Here is a 23,179-nt window from a genome sequence, read left to right as displayed (position 1 = left end):
GATTAAAAGGAAAGATAAGACTTTAGTTGTTAGTCAGAAAAATTTAGTTACAAAAATTATTAATCGTTTTAACATGGTAAATTGCAAGACTAGTAAAATTCCAATGGAACCTAAATTGAATTTAAAAAAAGAAGCTTAAACTGATTTTAAAGTCCCTTATAAGAAGGTACTTGGTAGCTTAATGTATTTGATGCTTGACACTAGGCCAGATTTGTGTTTTACAGTTTCATTTTTTGGAAGATTTTAAAATAATTTTAATAGTAATCATTGGAAGTATCTTAAAAATATAATTCGTTATTTAAGCTTTACTAATGAGTTGGGATTAATATAGAATAAATTTACTAAAAATGATCAAGTTTCTGTTCATGCATATGCTGACTCGGATTTTGCTAGTGATGCTAATGATAGAAAGAGTGTTTCTGAATATGTTATTCTTTGTAATAATAAAGTTGTAAACTGGTGTTCTAAAAAACAATCTGTAGTTGCTCTTAGTAGCAGTGAAGCCGAATATTTGGCTCTGTCTGCGTGTATGACTAAGTGTTTGTTTTTAGGTCAACTTTAAAAAAAAATGTTTGATTTTCAATATCCTATTAAAGTTTTTGAGGACAACCAAGGTTGCATAAAAATGGCTCAAACTTATGAGACCAAACGCTCAAAATATATTGATGTAAAACATTATTTCGTAAAAGATATGGTAAATAAAGGAAATTTTGTTATTGAGTATGTTCCTATAAACAAACAGTTAGCTGATATTATGACCAAGGCATTGCCTGTTACTCAATTTGAATTATTGAGAAATTATTTGAATGTTTCTAAAACTAATGTTTAACTTTACAGTTTATTAGTTTATTGTAATTTTGTTTGCAGTTTGTACTTAATTCATTTGTACTTTTGTAGAATTGAGGGGGGGTGTTGCTGTACAATTCAGTACTATAATTATTATGTGTATGTTGGCAACACATTTTATTTTTATTGATATCTAATGACTTACTTGTCACTTGTCACTGGTATCTGTACACATTACACTTGTACTTGTAAAACAGAAAAACTCATTTCTTTTCTAATTAAATACAAATACATATAATAATAGTGTTATTATTATTAACCTGCGTAAACATAACACAATATCGCCACGTCAGGAACACTGTTAGAGTCAGGAGGCGAAATTCTTATCGCCTCTCCTGTGTTGAGAAAGCACAAGTTATCTTCCTCCAAAAGATCAACAAGACGATTACCATTGGGATTGTTAGATAATCATCCTCATGAATAATGTTGGCAATTCAAGTCACCTATGAAGAAGAACAGTTTATCACACAGTTGGCTCAATTCTCTAAAGATCTCTTTGCAAAAATGTATATCTGATACCTTATATGAACTTAAAATAAAAACTTGTTCAAATTTAACAACAATAGCCTGCCATTTCTCAGGAAAGTGAATATATGAAATGTCCAACCTATCAGCTGCCAGAAACTGACGTATAAGAACAGCTATTCCACCCCATCCATTTTGCTATCATCCCTAAAGTAGTAAAAATTGAGAACATAAAACTGTTGCAAAAATTTCAAATGAGTTTCATTTAAAAGAATAATATTTATATTATATTCATTAAGAAATACAGTTAGATCCTGTTTATTGTTAAAAAACCGTTGATGTTCCAATGTAAAATATTAAATATTATATATAAAAAATAAATTGCTGTTTAACCAAAACTACTTTTACTTATATTAAATTCACTTTGTGATTCCTCAAAACCAGCAAAATTTACATTTTCATTATCAGAGGTTAAAATATGTTTTTAGAAAGCAAGCTATCCTGAGACTTATATGCTTTTGTGCATCATTTAATATATTTAGAATAGGCAATTTAGGTAATTTTCTACTTAATCATTATTTAATAAGGCTTTATGAGCCTCACTAGCGTAACTGGTACCTTTCAGAATGATTTTCTTTTTTCCTCTGATTGGGATAACATGAGGAAGGAGATTTTCGGACAACTTAAGTAAATACTTTGAGCTGGCTGGTAGAAATGGGAAATCTCTACTTCTCATTTTAAGCAATCTAGTCTTCTCCGGCTTTTCTTTAACTGGGGGAAACAACTTGGCAGTTTCAAAAAATGTAAGGTCTTGAAAGACCCTCATTATTGTTTTTCTGTCTATGAAATTCTTTGCATATAGGCAGTTTGGTACAGAAACAGTGCAACTTTGTAGCATATGCTCCTCGGCACATTTAAGACATTTTTTTATCCCTGAATTGACTTTGCAAAAATGCCCCAATCTTAAACATTTAAAACATTGTTTAATAAGGAAAATATACGGTTCAACTGTTACCAAGTTCGAGTAAATAATAATTTCATTAGGAGGAATTCTTCCATCAAAAAGTAGTTGTATGGTACCTGTTGGAATATATGTGGCTGACACATCTGTATTTAAAAATCGTCTATTTAACCTTCAAGCGGAAATAATTTTCCTGTTTTTAAAAATGCCGTCTTCGATTATATTTTCCATGGAAATATTCAAACTGACATCTCAAATAATGCCTCTTAATGTTAACATTTTTGTGGAACATATGCTAGAAATTCTTTCTTAAGGAATTCTGTGTCATTTAGGATCGTATTTTCTTATTTGGAGGTATTAAACTGAACTCCGATTCTATTTATTACTTTTTTTACTGTTTTTAATACCAGTTGTAATCACTATATGAACAATTTTGCCAATACCCATAGGATGGATATTACCGGCTTTTCATTTGTCACTCCCTATCAAGACACAAAGGGACCGAAGTCACTGTCTTTATATTCAACTTTTCTCCTGCTGATATTTTTAATACGGGAGGATAAATTATTCATTTTGCTAATATAATCTGATCGTGTTGAAATCTATTTTTCATTTCAAAAAGTTGTTTTTTTAATTTGACCAATATTTTATTTATATCTAGGAGCTAAAATATGTGTAGAGTTTAAAAAATTTTGAGAATCCATTAAAAGCAAAGCAAGAATTCCGCCCCTTTGTCAATTGACCGGGATTATTTACATCTATGTCCTACTGATCTACTGCTACTATGTAATTTAGTGAAAAAACTTATGTAGGATTTAGTACTCGCAGCTTTATTGTTCAGAAACTAAATAACGGTATTTTAGTTTTAAATACTAGATTTAAAACACTATAAACTTCATGACTTCTAAATAAAAAAAATGAGCTTGACACTTGGGGAGTGCCGACAGAAGTGAATACTTCTTATAGCGTATTATTGCTATATGTAAGTTAATGAAATTTAATGTCTATTTATTACTAAATTATTAATATTTTTTATTTAAGTAGGGTTAACACTACACATTTAAGTTTTTTAATGTATATGTATATCTTTTTAGTATGATATACTAAGAAGTTGAACATAGCAGGCAATATCGTTTAACTTGCACAATATCCAAGTAGATATGCCAAATTTCAAGCTACAACTATGTAAAAAAGAACATAATTAATTTCTTTTATAAACTCAATATTACCTAAAGCTTGGCCTGGAATGCAAAGGTATATTTTCCCAGCGGAATAGAAATTCTTACATTTTCAATACTATAAATTTCTGTAACTTTATCTCTTGTATTTTTGGATTTTTTGCGCCTGTGTATTAGGTGCAACCATGCAGCCGTGGATTTAGAAAATTTATAGGTTTAGGGCTATTTGTGGGTACCATATGGTGAAAAGTCATCATCTGTACGTTTAATTTCTTTTATGATACCTTTATGTCCTTCTCTGACGAGTACTTTATTTATGTTGTCTGACAGTCGATCATATCCCATTGGAGCCTTTCCTCTTATAAGCAAAAAAAAACAAAAGAGGGAGGTCAAGCAGGGATAAGTAGATCTCTAGCCTTATAGACCCTGTAAGTCTAAGGCACACAACTCTTTGCACTTTGAACAAATATATTTCAGTCCTATTTAGTTGCAAATTTAAAAGATTTGATTTAAAAGTGTAAATTACAACATAACAACATTGTTTTAGGTTGGGGGTTTACAAGCTAAGGATCAACTATTTGCTGAAGCTACCCAGGAACCCGGTTTAGCTTTCCTTGTGGGAAAATTCGATGGGATTTTAGGAATGGGGTACCCCGAAATTTCCGTTAATGGAATTACTCCAGTATTTAATACACTGGTAGAACAAGGTGCTATTAAAGAACCCGTTTTCTCCTTTTATTTGAACAGGTCTGTAATATGTTAATTTTTTATTATAATTTTTGTATATTTATGTTATATAAATGTAATAATTGAAAACAAGCTTTAAATAAGTTTCACATAGTGATTTCCGCGGTCAGATAAATAAAAATCACTAAGTTCTCGGGAAGAACCGCGTTGAAGAGAATTTAATGCTCGACGTTTCGGCACCCATTTTGGAGCCATTTTCAAGAGTGATACGGTTCCGTACGAGTTTGAGGTCTTAATCTGCCTACTCTCCGCACTCGTGACGTACCAGTATCGTGTTCTGTATAAATACAAGAACCGTCAAACATCACTGGGGTCTCAATCTACCTACTCCTCAGTACTCGTCAGTAGGACTAGGCAGATTGAGACCTGTCTCAATCTCAAACTCGATCAGTCACTCGACACTGAGGAGTAGACAGATTGAGAGCTCAGTGCTGTTTGACGATTCTTGTATTTATACAGAACACGATACTGGTACGTCACGAGTGCGGGGAGTAGGCAGATTGAGACTCCGAACTCGTACGGAACCGTATCACTCTTGAAAATGGCTCCAAAATGGGTGCCGAAACGTAGAGCATTAAATTCTCTACGCGGTTCTCCCCGAGAACTTAGTGATTTTCGTATATATATATATATATATATATATATATATATATATATATATATAAATATAATATAGTTTGTTATTTCCTGACCGTGAATATTTGAATAGAAACTTTTTTATTTTCTGGGTTTGTCGGTCTGTTGAAAGTAAAATTACTTAACTGTTGCTTAAACGTTTCGGCAAATTTTCCATTTTCAATACGCACTTTATTTTATAAACATTACATTCTACAATTATATTTCATGTTTACACTTTTTAAAAGTTTAACATGGATTAAAAAATTGGTACCTGACATTAACAGATGACATCTGGTAGGTATCTTAAAATAGGAGTGGTTCCGGGTCGTTCTTAAATATCTGCCATAGTGCATATAAAAACAACTCAATTAGTTAAATTATGATACATATTGGAAAGGTCTGTGATGTCAGTCTTATTATTGATAGAATTTGGATCTTTTTTTTATGTGAATCATCTCTAATATGCATCTTTTGTTGTAATTTTGTTCTTTTTCCAAAATCTGCACATTTTTAAAATCAAAAAACTGGCTATTTTCTAGAGAATGTTTGGCTATAGATTATCTTAAAGTGACTAGTCACTAGTCTGTACAGGGTAAATGTACAACATCTTTTACTCGACGTCTATTTTCTAGAGAATGTTTGGCTATAGATTATCTTAAAGTGACTAGTCACTAGTCTGTACAGGGTAAATGCACAACATCTGTCACTCGACGGCTATTTTCTAGAGAATGTTTGGCTATAGATTATCTTAAAGTGACTAGTCACTAGTCTGTACAGGGTAAATGCACAACATCGATGCCATACTTCTTTGCAAACTTGTATTAAAATAAACGTCACTTCTTACTACTTAGCTAATCCATCTTTTGTGTTAAGGGTAGCTTAATTACTAATACCCACTAACGAACCTGCCTGGCTTCCTTCTGTCAGTGGTTCTCAAACATAAATAATATTTGCTACAACATACTTGGGTTAAATTAAAATAAAATAGAAATTAAGAAATGCCTTTTATTTATGTCACATAAGCAGTTGGTTTTTAATTCGACATTATGTGCTAGCGATACAAACCATTTGTTTATATATTTAAATAAAATCGAATTAAATAAAACTAAAATATAAAGAAACATTTTATTTAGGTATTGTTCCGTTCAAAAGCTTGGGGGGGAAGGACTTTTAAAAACCGCACTGTATATTATGTTCGCAGTAACAAAACGTAGAAATATCAAAAAATAAAACTAATAAATAAGTTGAAAATAAAAGAATTCATTGTATTTAATTTCGTGTGTAATCGTAATTGTATACTATTATATTGAGTTGCTTTTTCTACCAATCGCTGTCACATTTAGTTTCTGCTTCACTATCATCATTATTATCGTCACTGTCATCACTATCTCCGTTATTTATATTTATAATAATTGGTTCGATATCATCCAACAAATTGTCAATTTCCCACATTTTTTTCTGTTGCTATTACGTGGTTTACGTAGCTTTTCCATTTCTCTGGCGTAATGACCTGGTACGCTGCTGTAATTAAATTTCGCATTCAAGCTTCTTTAAAATTCTCGTTGCGTCCAGCTATATACCGTTTAACTTTACTGTAAACCATTTCGATGGGATTGAGTTCAAAGTGATAGGGTGGAAGCCTCAGAATCTTCACATTGTGCTTTTTGGCATAATCTTCTATTATGTACCTGTCATATTTTGCTTTAAAGGCCTTGACTACATCAAGTAACTCGCATTTTAGGTAGTTTTCTTCAAAAAATAGGTCCTTTGACAGGAGCCATTCTTGAATATCTTTTTTTAGTGTTGAACTGTTAGGAATTTGTTCTGACTTTCTGCTGTGATAGGAGGCATTGTCCATTACCACAACAGATTTTTCTGGCAAATTTAGCATTAAGTTATTTTTGAACCAATCTTCGAAGGTCGGTACATCCATTTCGTCGTGGTAGTCCTGAGTATTTTTCTCTGCCAAAAACGTAAGCTCTGCTTCATCAACAAATCCACTGGTAGATCCTGCGTGCAATAAAACGAACCGTGCACCACGAGTTGTTGGAGATTTTAATCCTGTTGTCAGACCACGAACAAAAGCATCGCGATGAGATGTAATTGTTTTATCAACCCATTCTTTTTTCACACTGTGCCAGATATTTACCCATGATTCATCCAAATACACTATGTTGTATCCTTCTTCACGGTGTTTACTAATTGCGCGTAAATAACAATGACGCCACGAGATGATTTCTGGTTTTTCAATCAAAATTGAATTTCTACCACGTTTTATAAACACAAAATCCATATCACTTAGCAAGCGATGTAGCGTGGCCCGTGAAAAGTTGGGCACAGTTTCTTCGACATTTACAACAGCTAATATGGTGATTATTGTTGGTGGTATGTTGTCACCAAAAAAAATTGATGAACTATTCTACGAATTTGGTCTCTGACACCTTCATCGTACTTATTGTCACGAGAATTACCAACCTTTCGGATCTGCTCTTTGGAGATTGTAATCCAGCAGGTGATGAATATTTCTGTCGTATACAAAACAATGTCGTCTTTTCTCAAACACCACTCATTTCTGACACTTTCCTAATTACAATTGATACAGAATCGTTGTTATCCTGATTAAGATGATAATTAATAATATTCATTAGTATCTGCTTCTCTGAAAGTTTTAGAGCTTTTCCACGTTTCCATTGGACAATTTCCTCCATTTTTGCGGTAAAAATTCGGCGTCAAGTATAACAATAGCCAACAACAGAATATAACAATAATTGTCAACAGCAAATCACAACAGCCACCAACAAATAATAACAATAACAAAACAGTAACAGTACATCCAAGATGGTACAAATAATCGTACCTCGAATATGTTTACGCGCTCCGAAGAACAAATAAAGACTAATTAAGGCCCTGGATGTATCAAGCTTTTAAACATATTCTGTACAAGAATTACTCTAATTGCTTCTTAATTACTGAATAACTTAGAAGAAAGTATTTGCAGTTGATATCAATTAAAATTACAAATTCCTTACACATTATGGCAGTAATTAGCACCTCTCTCCTGCATTTTACTATCTAGGGCTCTTTTTGGCAATCTTTCTATCTCGATTCTTACTACATGACCAGCCCAGCGAAGTCTCTGAAGTTTAACGAATTCTGAGATCGGTGTCTCTTTGAACAGTTGGTAGAGTTCATGGTTATACCTGGATCTCCATATTCCGTTTTCGTTAATAGGTCCAAATATCTTTTTTAGGACTTTTCTTTCGAAGACTTCCAGTTTTCTTTTTGTCTCTTCTGTCATCACCCATGTCTCGCATCCATAACATACTATTGGTCTGATAATAGTTTTGTAGACCCTGATTTTCGATCTCCAGTGTGTGTTTTTGGAAGCGAAACACATGATCGAGTGAAAAATAAGCTTTGTTTCCCTTTACTATTCTTCTTTGGATTTCTGGTTCTTCTGTTCCATCCGTGTTTAATGTAACTCCTAAATATGTGAAACTTTCTACTGTTTCAATATCGTCCTCTAATTCAACTGTGCGTCTGTTTCCCCTAGCTATTGCCTGTGTCAACTTTTTGGTCTTTTGAATATTTATTTCTAGTCCGGTCTCTTTTGCCTTTGATTTTAATTGTGAATATATTTCTGCCCTCTTCTGTTCTGCGAGACATGATGCTGATATCATCGGCATAGGCGGCAATCTGTATTGATTAATTTGTTAGGAGATTACCTCTTCCTATATTCAGCTGTCTTATCACATATTACAAGGTCAGGTTGAATAGTGTCGGTGCCAGCCCGTCTCCTTGCTTTAATCCTTGGGCTATCGTAAAGTTTTCAGTGAGTTCATTTTGGACTCGTGACAGTTGCTATTGACGAATCCATTGTTGTTTTTACCAGTCGAATGTATTTTTTGGGGATATTAAAGCTCTGCAATATTTGAAATAACTTGTTCCTATTAATTGAGTCGTAGGCTTGTTTTGTTAATAGCACCACAAGGAGATTAATAACATCTTAAATTTGGCAGTTAGTATAAATTACCGGAATTATTTTAAACTTTGAAACAAATGTTTATTTAATGTACATTTTATTATACTACTGCTACTAATAAAAGATAAAAGTTGATAAGTTACTATTAGAAACAAATAATGTATAGTAATATGTAAAATTATTAGCAAACGATATTTGTAAATTACATAAAATTGTACGTGAGGACTTGTTGAGAACTCCCGGTTTATTCCAGTTATTTGGAAAGATAAACAATAGAGAACGCCATCGCTCATTACATAAAACTGGCAACGTCTTGGCGAAATTCCCATAAGGTTAGCATTGCATATTTTACCCTGTACAGACTAGTCACTTTAAGACCAAGTAAGGGCTATTGTGTTTAATGCATTGGTGTGTACAATATGTTTGTGTGCAACAACTCTTCTACGCAGGTATTGGTGTGTTTGCCCAATATATGTTGAATTACAGTCTTTACAATTTATTTTATAAATAAAATTTGATTGGCGATCTCTGTTAACATTGAATTTAAATTTTTTTAAATATTTTCCAGATGTTTTTCATGATTTATGTCCAACATTAATATCATACTTTTTTGAACATTTTTGAAATTTGTTCAGAAAATCCATTAATGTATGGTAAGGATATATAGTATTTGTTTGAGTTAGTGACATTATTATTGCTAGTTATGGTTTGGGTTTGTTTTGGTTTGGTATTGAAATAGGATAGATTTTTAATTATAACTTCTTTTTTAATTACCTAGTATAGTAATATACCTGCCAGATGTCATCTGTCAATGTCAGATACCAATTTTTTAATCCATGTTAAACTTTTAAAAAGTGTAAACATGAAATATAATTGCATATTGTAATATTTATAAAATAAAGTGCTTATTGAAAATGGCAAATTTGCCGAAACTTTTAAGCAATATAGTTATGTAATTTTATTTACAACAGACCGACAAACCTAGGAAACAAAAAAGTTTTTGTTTATATATATATATATATATATATATATATATATATATATATATATATATATATATATATATAATATATATATAATATATATATATATATATATATATATATATATATATATATATATATAATATATATATATATATATAATATATATATATATATATATATATATATATATATAATATATATATATATATATATATATATATATATATATATATAATATATATATATATATATATATATATAATATATATATATATATATATATATATATATATATATATAATATATATATATATATATATATATATATATATATATATATATATATATATTATATAGTAATTATTTCGACCAAAAAATAATTTATAAATACGTAGGAATTATCAGATAAAGTGGTCTCTAATAAAAATCTTTGGTTTTTCTAGGAAACTCAATATTTCGCTATTTATTTGATAGCTTTATCAGGAGTACACTGTAAAACAATTTCAACATTACAAAAATGGCGCACAAATGCATTTAAAAAAACTTACAGAAATTAAAAGATTTCACAAATAAAAATTGACATTGAAGTTTGTAATAAATGTCATAATTAAATTATCTTAAGCACGTTCGTCACAGAAATACGATAAAAAAATTTAAATTACTTCAAATGTAAAAATAAAAATAACCATAAAAGAAACGTTAGAAAAATGATATTTCTTTGATGAATTATTAAGGTTAGTTGTTATTAAAGTGAATGATAGCTGTTTTCAATATTTATAAATTTTGTTCAATATATTACAATATATGTTACTTAACTGTCCAGTGTCCGTTTTATAATTTAAATTGTTTTTATTTTTTGTTAATGTGACACATTAATAATCTACTTTTGTAGTTATCAAGCAATAATCTACTTTTGTAGTTATCAGCCTGTGCCAAAATGTGAGCTTTGTTATAGTCTAGCATATGACCGGTGTTTTCATAGTACTCAACTACCGCGCAAGTATTTTTTCCCAAGCGGCAATCACTTTTATGTTGTGTGATGCGTTGTTTTAGCCATTGTGATGTTTGGCCAATGTAGCTATTTTGACATTCTAGACAAGGTATTTCATAAACAACATTACTTTTGTATAACATTACAACCTGTACATTTTGTACAGGTTGGTACTGGGTGTTTGATTTTTGAAAATAGTTGTTTGCTGTTCATGGTATTAAATTTAGCTATACTAATATTATGAACATTTTTGAATATGGATATGACAGAATGAGTTAGACCATTATTAAAGGGAAGTTTTTTTATATTTGATTGATTTGTTGTCAGATTCATGGACGGGAGCGTCATAGAAATTACTGCTGTAGATCAGTTTTTTTTAAATTCGTTTAGGATATCCGTTGTTACGAAAAATTTTGTATAATATGTCAAGACTTTTTTGTAAAGAGTTGTCATCAACAATGGACATTATCCTGTTTTTATACCTAGTACGGTATTATATTTTTGACGTGTGGTATGATTTGAATAGTAATTTATATACCTGCCTGATGCTGTCGGCTTTTGGTACCAATCCAATGTTAAAATATTGTCATTTGTTCTTACCACCCTTGTGTCTAAAAATGGTATACTAAAATCTGTCTCAGTTTCAATTGTAAACTGAAGATGTTTATTAAATGAATTAAAAATGTTCAGCGTGGTATTGATGTGATACGATGGAACTGAACATATGATGTCATCGACATGTTTATATATAAACGGTAATTCAAAAAAAAACTGCATAATCACATTATCTAAGAGATGATCAGTTACAAGGATTGGACTAATCGGGGAACCCATCGGTGTTCCAAAAATTTGAGAATAAAATTTACCATTAAAATTGACGAACTTAAGACAATTTAATCATGACATTTATTACAAACTTCAATGTCAATTTTTATTTGTGAAATCTTTTAATTTCTTTAAGTGTTTTTTAAATGTATTTGTACGCCATTTTTGTAATGTTGAAATTGTTTTACAGTGTACTCCTGATGAAGCCAGCAAATAAATAGCGAAATATTGAGTTTCTTAGAAAAAACAAAAATTTTTAAATATATATATATATATATATATATATATATATATATATATATATATATATATATAGAGAGAGAGAGAGAGAGAGAGAGAGAGAGAGAGAGAGAGAGAGAGAGAGGTAACACATTTATATTGACTTGTCTATGGATGTTTGGTTTTTCATATTGTGCTTTTTAGATGAACTGATGATGCTTTCTGATTAGAGAGCTAAACGTCTTCAATAAATAGATGAAGTAGCCAACTTCTTTGTCTTTTTCTCCACCTTTTGACCGAAAAACCCACCCTCTTCGAGTGATCCTTATTTATATTGGATTAACGGTCGTACTCCTTTTTTCGATATGTATATATATATATATATATATATATATATATATATATATATATATATATATATATATATATATATATATATATATGAATATATATTGTTGGAATATATGTTACGTTTGAGAAGTTACGCAGTTACTTTCCACGCAGTTCTCTTCAGCTACAAAAAAATTTTTAAATTATTAAAATGCTCTATATTAATAGAGAACTCTATAACTACGCAACGTTGTTGAAGTTATTAATTTAGAATATGCAAGTTGTTTTGGAAAACTGCTTTAATAGCATCAACAAGTTTCTTCTCTCAACTTTCTTTCTTTCTGGATATATGGGATATATGTTATGCTCGGTCGGTTTTACTAATTAACTCCCTCTATTAGTTTCTATACTAAGCCATAACTATATCTCCTTGTGCCTCCAGCATGTCTTCTCAGCTCTTCCTCTTCTTTTTTAAGCTGAAACTTGATATCCAGGGCGAAATTTCAAGCACCAGGGCAGAACCATGGAAATCCTAATTGAGTTAGTAGCAGCAGCAGAACGAATAGGATTTCAGTTGAGTCCATGTTTCTTTACCCGTGCGTCATTAATATCTGGCAAGATAAAACACATACATTTTATATAGTATCATTGTCTTTTACATATGAAACTAAAGACAAACCAGCTACCGCCTGTTATAGTAGACACATGTTATTTTTATGATTTTATGAACGCTCTAGACTCAGTACATCGAAAATAAATAGGTACAAAAACGATGCTCAGGGATGTTTTCAGAATTTAAGTACAATTTGTGATGTTTCTAATTTGTTTACTTGTGGCTGTCAGATTGTTGGATTTTTTGCTGTTTTCTTGTCCTGTTTTTACATTTAGAAGTCGTTTATATTACACAAACAGTTGTTTTTAAAACTAATTTTATATTGGAGTTGGAAATTTTATGGTAAGTGTATTTTATTTTGCCATTAATTTACATACAAACTTAACCTCATTCACACAGTTTAGGAATGATTTTGTTTAAGCTTTCGCAAAAATGAAAGACATGACAAAACGAAAATATTTTATTACTTTATTTTAGATTATGCCTGGAAAAACTCTTATGTCTCAAGCACAGGAACTCGTTTTAAATTTAATCGTGTAATTTGAATTCGAAAAAAGCAATAACATTTCAGATTCTGTTTATTTGACAAAGTTAAGTTTTATAATATTATCCGTGATCGGAGCAGTAGCCATTTTCTGTCACTTGCTGTTGGATGAAGTAAATTTCCGACTTATTTCGTATACTTTAAATAATGACGCACGGGTAAAGAACAATGGACTCAACTGTACATACATATAAATCAAAATAAAACCAAATTCATGCCGACTAACACAAACAAGAGATTGAAATGTTGACGCAGATCTAAATTAATGTGAATGACGAAAACTTTGAAACAACCAAAAAGTTCATATATCTAAGGATATCGGTTAACCCCAATAATAACATATTGGGGAAAATCAAAAGGCGCATCATAATAATTACAAATAGATGTTATTATACTCTATCACAATACTTACCTAACAAACGTGTGTTCAAAAAAAACTCGAAAAGAGATTATAGAACACTGATGTTTCTGTTCTCACATATAGATCAGAAGCATGTATCCTAAAAATACAGACGAATCCACTTTATCGATTTTTGAAAGAATGGTACTACGCAAGATATTCGGAGTGGTCAGTGAAAGCAGAATATGGATGGGGTAGATATAACTTTGAACTACAGAATATCTCCAAACATAAATTTGGTGGAAAAGACCTCTCTCTTTAATCCCAACCCCCAGGGGGAGTGTAGTGGTCATCGTGATGTCGTGTTTTGTCCATCTCCAAAGATCTCTGTCTCTGGTTATTTCTTTTAACTTATGCAAAGGTCTTCTGCATATGCTTGTAATTTGATCGATTCATCTTGTTGGAGATCTTCTTCGTGATATTTGGCCTTCTACCTTTCCTTGAATAATAAGTCTTTACAGGTTTTCTGCGTCTGCTACGATGGACTTTTAGCTTATTGAAAATTGAAATATTTGTTATGTGGTCGGTCCAAGGAATTCGTAACATTCTACTACAACAGATCATTTCAGTGGTTTCTATCTTTCTTCTTTGCGCTTGTTGTATACTCCAAGATTCACATCCGTATGTGAGTATTGAGAATATTAAGCAGTTGATCAACCTCAGGTTCTTAAAATTTAAGAGTCCTTTCATATTTTGGCCACCTTTTCTATGACAAATTTTGCTAGATTACATCTACGTTTTATTTCTTTCTGTAGTGACCCTGTGTTTATGAACAATGATCCCAGGTATAAGTATGAACTCACAACCTTAAACCGGCCAATATTGGTTATGTGTGGATGAATATTATGTAGTCTGTATGATGCAGTGGAAAAGATATTACCACTATAATCAAGCGAAACCGTCTTCGGTGAACAGGGCATAGCCTGGGTCCCGGAATGATAAAAAATATTCTGATAGCGCAACCAGTTGGAATGAAAAGACGGGGTAGACCAAAGCGGAGGTGGATAGACGGAGTAATGCAGGATGCTGAAATCAGTGTTGTTAACTGGAAAATCCAAGTAAGTGGCAGAGTAGAATGACGCAGAAAGTTTGAGAAAATCGAGGCCCTTTAGGGCTGTAGCACCTTCATGATAATGATTTTGGTTTCTAATCTGGCTTTGTTCAGATGAAATGTAATTAAAATATTAATCCATATTTTATCAGGTCCATATTTGTTTTAGAAATAATATTGTTTATCCGAAAATCAAAGCTTAAAGAATTATTTTAATTTTCAGAGACCCTGATGGAGACGTTGGTGGTGAATTGTTGCTGGGTGGATCAGACTCAAACTATTACAAAGGGGACTTTACTTATATAGATGTTTCAGCTAAAGGCTATTGGCAAATTGTTATGGACAGTCTTAACGTGGGATCTTCCTTAAAACTCTGTTCAAATGGATGTCAAGTTATCGTGGACACCGGTACCAGTTTGATCGCGGGACCTAGCGCCGAAGTCGAAAAGTTACATCAAGTATGTTTATTTATCAATTTAATTATTTAACTATATGATGTGTATTAATACAAATATATACATTGGTCGTCCAGAAAGTAGAGAACTTTTTGGCATGAGAAATTAAAAACACAAGATATCAACACAAAACTTTATTTACAACGTCTTAGTACCTTAGGCTATTTTTCAATGCAGGTGCCTTGCTTGTCAAGACATTTATTTTAACGTGGAATCAGTTTTTCAATGCTGGTGTTGCAGTCTTCTACCGCCACTTGATCTTTGAACTATTCGTTGTTTTCAGTTTCCTTTTTACTTAAGGATTCCTTCAGGATCGGGAAAAGATAATAATTGGAAAGCACGAGGTCCAGGCTGTAGAAAGGGTGCTCGAAAATTTCCCATTGTAGATTTTTAGTTCTTGCTGATGCTTTGGGCCGAGCATTGTCGTGAATCAGAAAAACCTAATCTACAACAGTGGTTCTCAACCTTTTTTTTGGACTGAGGTGGAAAGATTCGTAAAATCGACTAGGGAAGGTGTCCCTAGTACTGTTGGATTCAACCAAAGAAGGACCAGAGACATACGCCGACGGCACGATGTCAAACTATGTGACAGATGGCCCCCTTCGGACATCCCTGCCAGGTCGCCTACCAACTAAAACTACCCCCTCTTCGACCCGTGGTATCCCTGGATGAGTTCATTAGCGAACGAAACATGGGGATACCACGCGCAGACTGGGTTAAAGGTGCCCTCAGGGCTATTTATTTTAGTTACAGCACTTACCTAAAAGCAGTAAGCGTCTAGGGAAGGAGACCTAGATCCCAAGCGGAGAAACTTGAGAGCTTATAAAAGGGGGGTTACCGTAAAGGGTAACATTTGGTACATTTTTGTATAGAAAAGAAAAAGAAGGAAATAAAAAAAGAATGTTTATGTTTTTTTTTTATTATTTATTTTTGTATTTGACCCCTCACCCAGCTTGTTCGGCTCTTTCTATTATAGTCTTCTTTTTCATGATACCTGTTATATGGTTGATTATATATTCAAAATTCTCTTTGCTGGTCATTGCAATCTGCATGATGTTGGGCGCGATCGCGCCGAATCTATTCTGCAGCCTTTGTTGTTCATAGGCGAAAACATTACACCGGAAGATGCAATATTCCGCATCGTCCCTCTCATCACACGAGGTGCATATGTCATCGTTGGTTTTTTTGATGCCATATGTGTAGGATCTGAAAGATCCATGATCGGTCAGGAACTGAGTAAAATAGTAATTTACTCTTTTAAATTGACAGTTGTACCATGCTACAACATCCGGGATAAGCGTTTTGGTCCAACGAGCCTTCGTGGTCTGTACCTCCCATTCTCTTTGCCATTCTATAAGCATGTTCACTCGTATGGTCCTTCTTACCTTAGGTAGGTGACCGCCATGGGCTTCATACAGCATTATGTTGGGTATTATTCTTTGGATAGCTGCCGTCCGTTTATCCGCCTTCTTAACCACTCCTAACAGGTGTTTCGTATACCTCAGGCCTCTGTCCAGGTCGATGCCTAATCGTCGGCTCTAATTGGCTATTGCCTATTTGGAAGGTCGGGTCCGGCCCATTCCTTGGAGCTTTAAGGATGACCACTTCTGTCTTGTGGCCTGCGAGTTCGAGATCATTATTTTCCATCCACCTGTTCACTTTCTCGCAGCATTCGTTTACGATTTCCACAAGGTCCCAGTGCCTGTCGTTAGTGACCAATATGGCAAGGTCATCTGCATAGGCTACTGCCATGGTGTCTCTTCCATAGTCGATGTTTAAGACCCCATTGTACAAGACATTCTACAACGTTGGGCCTAGTACGGAGCCTTGCGGTACGCCGGCTGTTAGTTTCATCTCAACGTTTCTGGCCACTAAAACATATCTCTCGCATAAGTATCGTTTTATAATATTGATCAAATATCCCGAGACTTCAGCGGTTTCTAATTTAGTAATAATATGGTTCCAGTTGGCAGAGTTAAAAGCGTTCTTTACATCAAACATTACTAGAGCGGCCCATCTTTTTCTGCTGTTCTTCACAGTGTCTGTAATATGCTTGACCGCATCTATAGCAGATTTTGCTTTCCTGAACCCGTATTGTCTGCTTGAGATGATGTCATTTTCTCTCAGCTCTTCTTCAAGGCGGTTCTTAACAATATTCTCATATAGTTTTCCCAGGCAGTCGAGGAGGCATATCGGTCTATAGGCTGTGGCTTCTTCCGGGTCTTTACCGGGTTTGAGTATTAGAGTTAGTCTAGCGAGCTTGAGATGGTTAGGAAACTCTTGTCTTGTCAGCAGCTGATTCAATACGGCTCTGATAGCTTCTGGTTGTGTTTTAACTATCAGTTTTATCGCCTCTGGTGGGACACGATCGGGTCCAGGGGACTTACCTACTTTAATGGACTCTGCAGCTTTGATGAGTTCCGCATTACTTATCTCCTCCGGACAGATATGTGTATTGTACGTATGTTCAATGCTGGGCTTGTTGGGAAAGAGGGTGTTCGCTATGTCTCTTCTTCTATACGAAAATGGTTGCGTTTCGATTTAATTTGAGTTTCTTACCACTCCCTGACACGTGTTTCTGGGTCTTCCCGTCATCAGAGAGAGCTTGTAAGAAAACTTAAACTAAACCAAAACGCACCGACTACTCTAGCAATTATAGAAAAAATAATTACCAGAGTATGCTACTAGAGACATCTAGTGATGAAAGATGAAGTTAAATGTATTGATAGCAATTAAAGTAAACTGTATACTCACGCTTAATCAAGCCATTAAGAGCGATGCTGGGAATATTTATATTCCACTATGCATCAACAATTTACTCATATAAATTACCATCTTTCTTGTACTCATTGCGTCGAGTAAGAACGATAAATATACGAAAATGGTTGCGTTTCGATTTAATTTGAGTTTCTTACCACTCCCTGACACGTGTTTCTGGGTCTTCCCGTCATCAGAGAGAGCTTGTAAGAAAACTCAAACTAAACCAAAACGCACCGACTACTCTAGCAATTATAGAAAAAATAATTACCAGAGTATGCTACTAGAGACATCTAGTGATGAAAGATGAAGTTAAATGTGTCGATAGCAATTAAAGTAAACTGTATACTCACACTTAATCAAGCCATTAAGAGCGATGCTGGGAATATTTATATTCCACTATGCATCAACAATTTACTCATATAAATTACCATCTTTCTTGTACTCATTGCGTCGAGTAAGAACGATAAATATACGAAAATGGTTGCGTTTCGATTTAATTTGAGTTTCTTACCACTCCCTGACACGTGTTTCTGGGTCTTCCCGTCATCAGAGAGAGCTTGTAAGAAAACTCAAACTAAACCAAAACGCACCGACTACTCTAGCAATTATAGAAAAAATAATTACCAGAGTATGCTACTAGAGACATCTAGTAATGAAAGATGAAGTTAAATGTGTCGATAGCAATTAAAGTAAACTGTATACTCACACTTAATCAAGCCATTAAGAGCGATGCTGGGAATATTTATATTCCACTATGCATCAACAATTTACTCATATAAATTACCATCTTTCTTGTACTCATTGCGTCGAGTAAGAACGATAAATATACGAAAATGGTTGCGTTTCGATTTAATTTGAGTTTCTTACCACTCCCTGACACGTGTTTCTGGGTCTTCCCGTCATCAGAGAGAGCTTGTAAGAAAACTCAAACTAAACCAAAACGCACCGACTACTCTAGCAATTATAGAAAAAATAATTACCAGAGTATGCTACTAGAGACATCTAGTGATGAAAGATGAAGTTAAATGTGTCGATAGCAATTAAAGTAAACTGTATACTCACGCTTAATCAAGCCATTAAGAGCGATGCTGGGAATATTTATATTCCACTATGCATCAACAATTTACTCATATAAATTACCATCTTTCTTCTACTCATTGCGTCGAGTAAGAACGATAAATATACGAAAATGGAAAATTACCAGAGTATGCTGCTAGAGACATCTAGTGATGAAAGATGAAGTTAAATGTGTCGATAGCAATTAAAGTAAACTGTATACTCACGCTTTAATTGCTATCGACACATTTAACTTCATCTTTCATCACTAGATGTCTCTAGTAGCATACTCTGGTAATTATTTTTTCTATAATTGCTACAGTAGTCGGTGCGTTTTGGTTTAGTTTGAGTTTTCTTACAAGCTCTCTCTGATGACGGGAAGACCCAGAAACACGTATCAGGGAGTGGTAAGAAACTCAAATTAAATCGAAACGCAACCATTTTCGTATATTTATCGTTCTTACTCGACGCAATGAGTACAAGAAAGATGGTAATTTATATGAGTAAATTGTTGATGCATAGTGGAATATAAATATTCCCAGCATCGCTCTTAATGGCTTGATTAAGCGTGAGTATACAGTTTACTTTAATTGCTATCGACACATTTAACTTCGTCTCTTCTTCTATCATCGCACAGGTTGTATGGGGTCTCGAACCTCAGCGTTTTGGTGGCTATTCGATAGGCTTCGCACCACATGTCATTTTCCAGCGCCTCGCACAAGTCCTGCCAACATGTGCGCTTTGCCCTCTTTATAAGTTTGTTTAATTCGTTCTTGGCGCGTTTATATTCTTTTTTCGTCTGCTGAGTCCTGTTTCTCTGTGCGATTCGCCTGAATCTAAGGCATTCTGTCCGTTTTGACTGAATTTCGTCATTCCACCAGTAGGGTACGGTGTATGAGGCGGTTTTGCTCCTGCTGCTTAATTTGTATGCCCTAGTAATGGAATTCCTGAAGGTGGAAAAGTCAGTAGTTTGTTCCTGTAGATTGCTAATCGACTCCACAAATCTTGCTTTGTTGAAGTCAAGTACCTTTCTGTCATTCTTTTTTGTTACCTTTGTGCCAATCTCGAAGACGATGTACTTATGGAACGTAAAGATGTTATCATCTAGAACGTCCCAATTTGTTATCTTGTTGGCATAGTTTTTGGATGCCAGGGTAACATCTATGTGGCTCCGCGATTCACCTCTTTCGAACGTGTGTTTCCCATTGTGCATCACTACCATATCAGTAGACGCGATCCATTCGTTCCATATATTCCCTTTGACGTCATTTCTTGGGGACCCCCACCATATGGATTTGGCGTTTATGTCGCCAGCAATTATATAATGCTTTTCTGTTAGTGCCGCCTCTATGATGTTTTCGACCTTCTCTTCATATTGTGTCATGTTGATGTTTGGTAATATATAGCACGCTATAATAGCTACATCATTGAGTTTTATCTTAATGAAGCTTTCTTTCTTGGCGATTTTGCTTATGGATAGGTTCTTGTTCACCAAGAGGATGGCGACGTCAGCCTTCTTGTCGGCGACCCAACCAAACTTTTTAGAAATGTTTTTATTAGGTTCAGGAACTATAATGAGATCTGCTTTTATTTCCAGGGCTTTGGCGTGAATTAGATCGTGTCCCACCTTGGCTCTTCCGATGTTAACTTGTAATATTTTGAGAGTCATCGCACCGGTCGCGGTCGAAGCCAGCTTAGTCGATGGTGAGAAACTTTAGCTTTTCTAGACTACTATCTAGGGTGTTTTTCTCTACATCCCATGGGAAGGAGGGTGTAGTGGTTACATCAGATTCCTCATTCGGGGGAGGGGAAGATGAACGACTAAGCCGTTCGGCCTGCTGCAAGTGTTTGGCCGCCACGCTGTCGCACATGGAGCTAAACTGCTCCATAAGGGTGGAGTGGATCGCTCCATGAAAGACCTCGTCGTCGGCTTTCTCGACCTCTTCATATGACGGCCCTGGGACCTCAACCTTTAACTCGTCAGTTTTCTCTGAGCCCATGTCCATTTCAGTCGGGGTGGCGGTAGTGGAAGGGATATCTATTGTAGGAGTAGGTGGCTGGTATGCCTGTGGGGGGGGGGGAGTCTCCAGCGACTTTGTTTGGTCCGCCAATCGAGCTCTCTAAAGAGCCGACCGGAACTCCTTACATTTGCCACTGCCAATACGGTGCGGGTCTTCTCAGATTACGCACCAATCTGCCTCATTGCAAGATTTGAAGGTGTGACCCTTCTTTCCACACTTCGGGCAAGATCCCGTACGGTCAGGACCGTCGCACTTGCTTACATCATGTGTATATAACCAGCATCTCTGGCATCTCCTGATGCTGTACCTCCTTTCCACCTCGCATCTCACGAGGCCGACCTTCAGGTTTCCCCTATCGATGATTCGCCTTGCCGCTTCCGCGGAAAGGACGACCGTCGCTGCCAAGGTGTCATTCCGCATGGGACGCAGCTGTTTGATGGAGTAGCTAGGTTCCCATTTACCCAGCTCCCTTGTAAGAGCCACTTTGAGGTGTTCGTGTTCGAGGTCATCCCTCTAACGTGGATGACTGCCTGCCTCTCCTGGCCTATCAATTTGGCCGATACACCGCTATCCTTGATAATAGCCTTTTTGATCATTGAGGCTGCGTCCTGATCCTTGTCGATTGTAATGAGTAGGTTACCATCACGGGTGCTTCTAAGGCTAAGAACAGCCTCCTTTGCCTCGCAGTTTGCTACGGCTTCCTCTACTCCAGTCAGCAGCTGGGAGTAGGTCGTGTCCTTCTTAGACACAATAAATCCATACGTCGGCCTTTCCCGTTTAGTGGCTGTAGTGAATATCGAGACGGAGACACGGGTAGTTTTCCGGAAGATAACTTCCGCCATCTTCCTCATATTAGCCACCGGCATGTAGCTCACATGGTGCAGGGCCACAGTGTCATTTTCTTGCGTTTCCTCCCTGACGCGCTCGAGTGCGTGCCAGAGCTCTGTACCGGCTGTGACCTTAATCACTTTGTGGGATTTTGTTTTTTTTCCGTCACCTTCCCGGATGGTGACTGAATTTTCCATTACCTCGAAGTCCCCTTTAAGTGACGATAGATCGGGGTATCGGTCTTTATAAAGTCTTTGAATACTAAAGTTCATATTTCTGTCGTTGGGCTCCAGAGCTACCACCTTCACGCGGCACTTAGAGTCCAACGGGTTTGAGACCTCTATAGTCGTTTTTTGATATAACCTCTCAGGCCACTCAAAGCGAGCGTGCCTCTGAAAGTCTGCAAAAGTGCTGACACCTTCTAGGCTCACCTTGGCCCTCGCAGGAGGTCCGTGGCAGTCATCGGTCTGCGTGCCGCAATCCGTCATGGTGGGTCTCGGCACAATAGAGCCTTCAGCACACGGAAGGTCACATTGGACGTCTGAGTCCACAGTTATTTTTTCGATAGGCTCAATAGCATGACTATGCAACCATTCGCGGATGTACTCCATACGATGGGATGCATGCCGCTTGTGGAGCTGCCTATGAAGTTCCTTTAAAGGTCTTGCCGTATTTGGGTACTCCTGTATTAAGGAAGTAAGCCGCTCTATTTGTTTTGTCATATCATCTATGTAGTCAAGCATCTCCATTGCTTGACTGCACGGTCTCTTTTTATATACTTCGGAGATCGACCTAACGTACGAGGCTTTTCTCTTAAGATTATGGTCGTCAGGAAGAGAATTTGTTCTCCTCCTGGCTGTGTCTAGTTTTCTTCCTGGATTGCCGTCCAGGTCGCCCGCGGTTTCTTTAAAGAATTTATTAAGCATTTAAATTCCACGAGTAGCTAGGGAAAAAAAAGGTCATCCATCACAGAGCCCCGCATGTGGTGGTAAGGCTGTTTACAACGGGGTTTCGCCAGACGCCCCGAGGGAACCGTTTGTGGCCCCGTGTCGTGTGGTCATTCATCCTCCAGCACGGTTTCTAACACCTTGGATTACGGATTTTTTCCCGCTGGTTTACTCCGTCGGATTTTGGCCTAGGTTTTCTCTTAAGGATGTTGGTCGGGGAAGGAGGGGATCATACTGGCTGTACTCGGAGTATTTTTGTGGAAGAAAAAACGGCCGTCGAAGATGTGGTCATAGACCATGTTTTGTTGGGATGGTGCCACAGACTAAAGGGGGTAGCGTGAAAGCGCTAAGTCCTT

General features: G+C 35.4%; 1 protein-coding gene across 1 annotated transcript in view; it reads left to right on the top strand.

Moving 5' to 3' along the window:
• The window catches only part of LOC140434738 (cathepsin D-like), a 95,423-nt gene that overhangs the window by 58,478 nt on the left and 13,766 nt on the right, over positions 1–23,179 (top strand). Inside the window, exons 5-6 of the mRNA XM_072523227.1 lie at positions 3,998–4,197; positions 14,980–15,214. Coding sequence (XP_072379328.1) covers positions 3,998–4,197; positions 14,980–15,214 — 435 coding nt within the window. The remainder of the gene's footprint in view (positions 1–3,997; positions 4,198–14,979; positions 15,215–23,179) is intronic.

Source organism: Diabrotica undecimpunctata, chromosome 2 (assembly GCF_040954645.1).
Source record: "Diabrotica undecimpunctata isolate CICGRU chromosome 2, icDiaUnde3, whole genome shotgun sequence".
In the NCBI taxonomy this organism is placed as follows: Eukaryota; Metazoa; Arthropoda; class Insecta; order Coleoptera; family Chrysomelidae; genus Diabrotica; species Diabrotica undecimpunctata.
The sequence above is the reverse complement of the archived record's forward strand: the minus strand, read 5'-3'. Positions and strand labels throughout refer to the sequence as shown.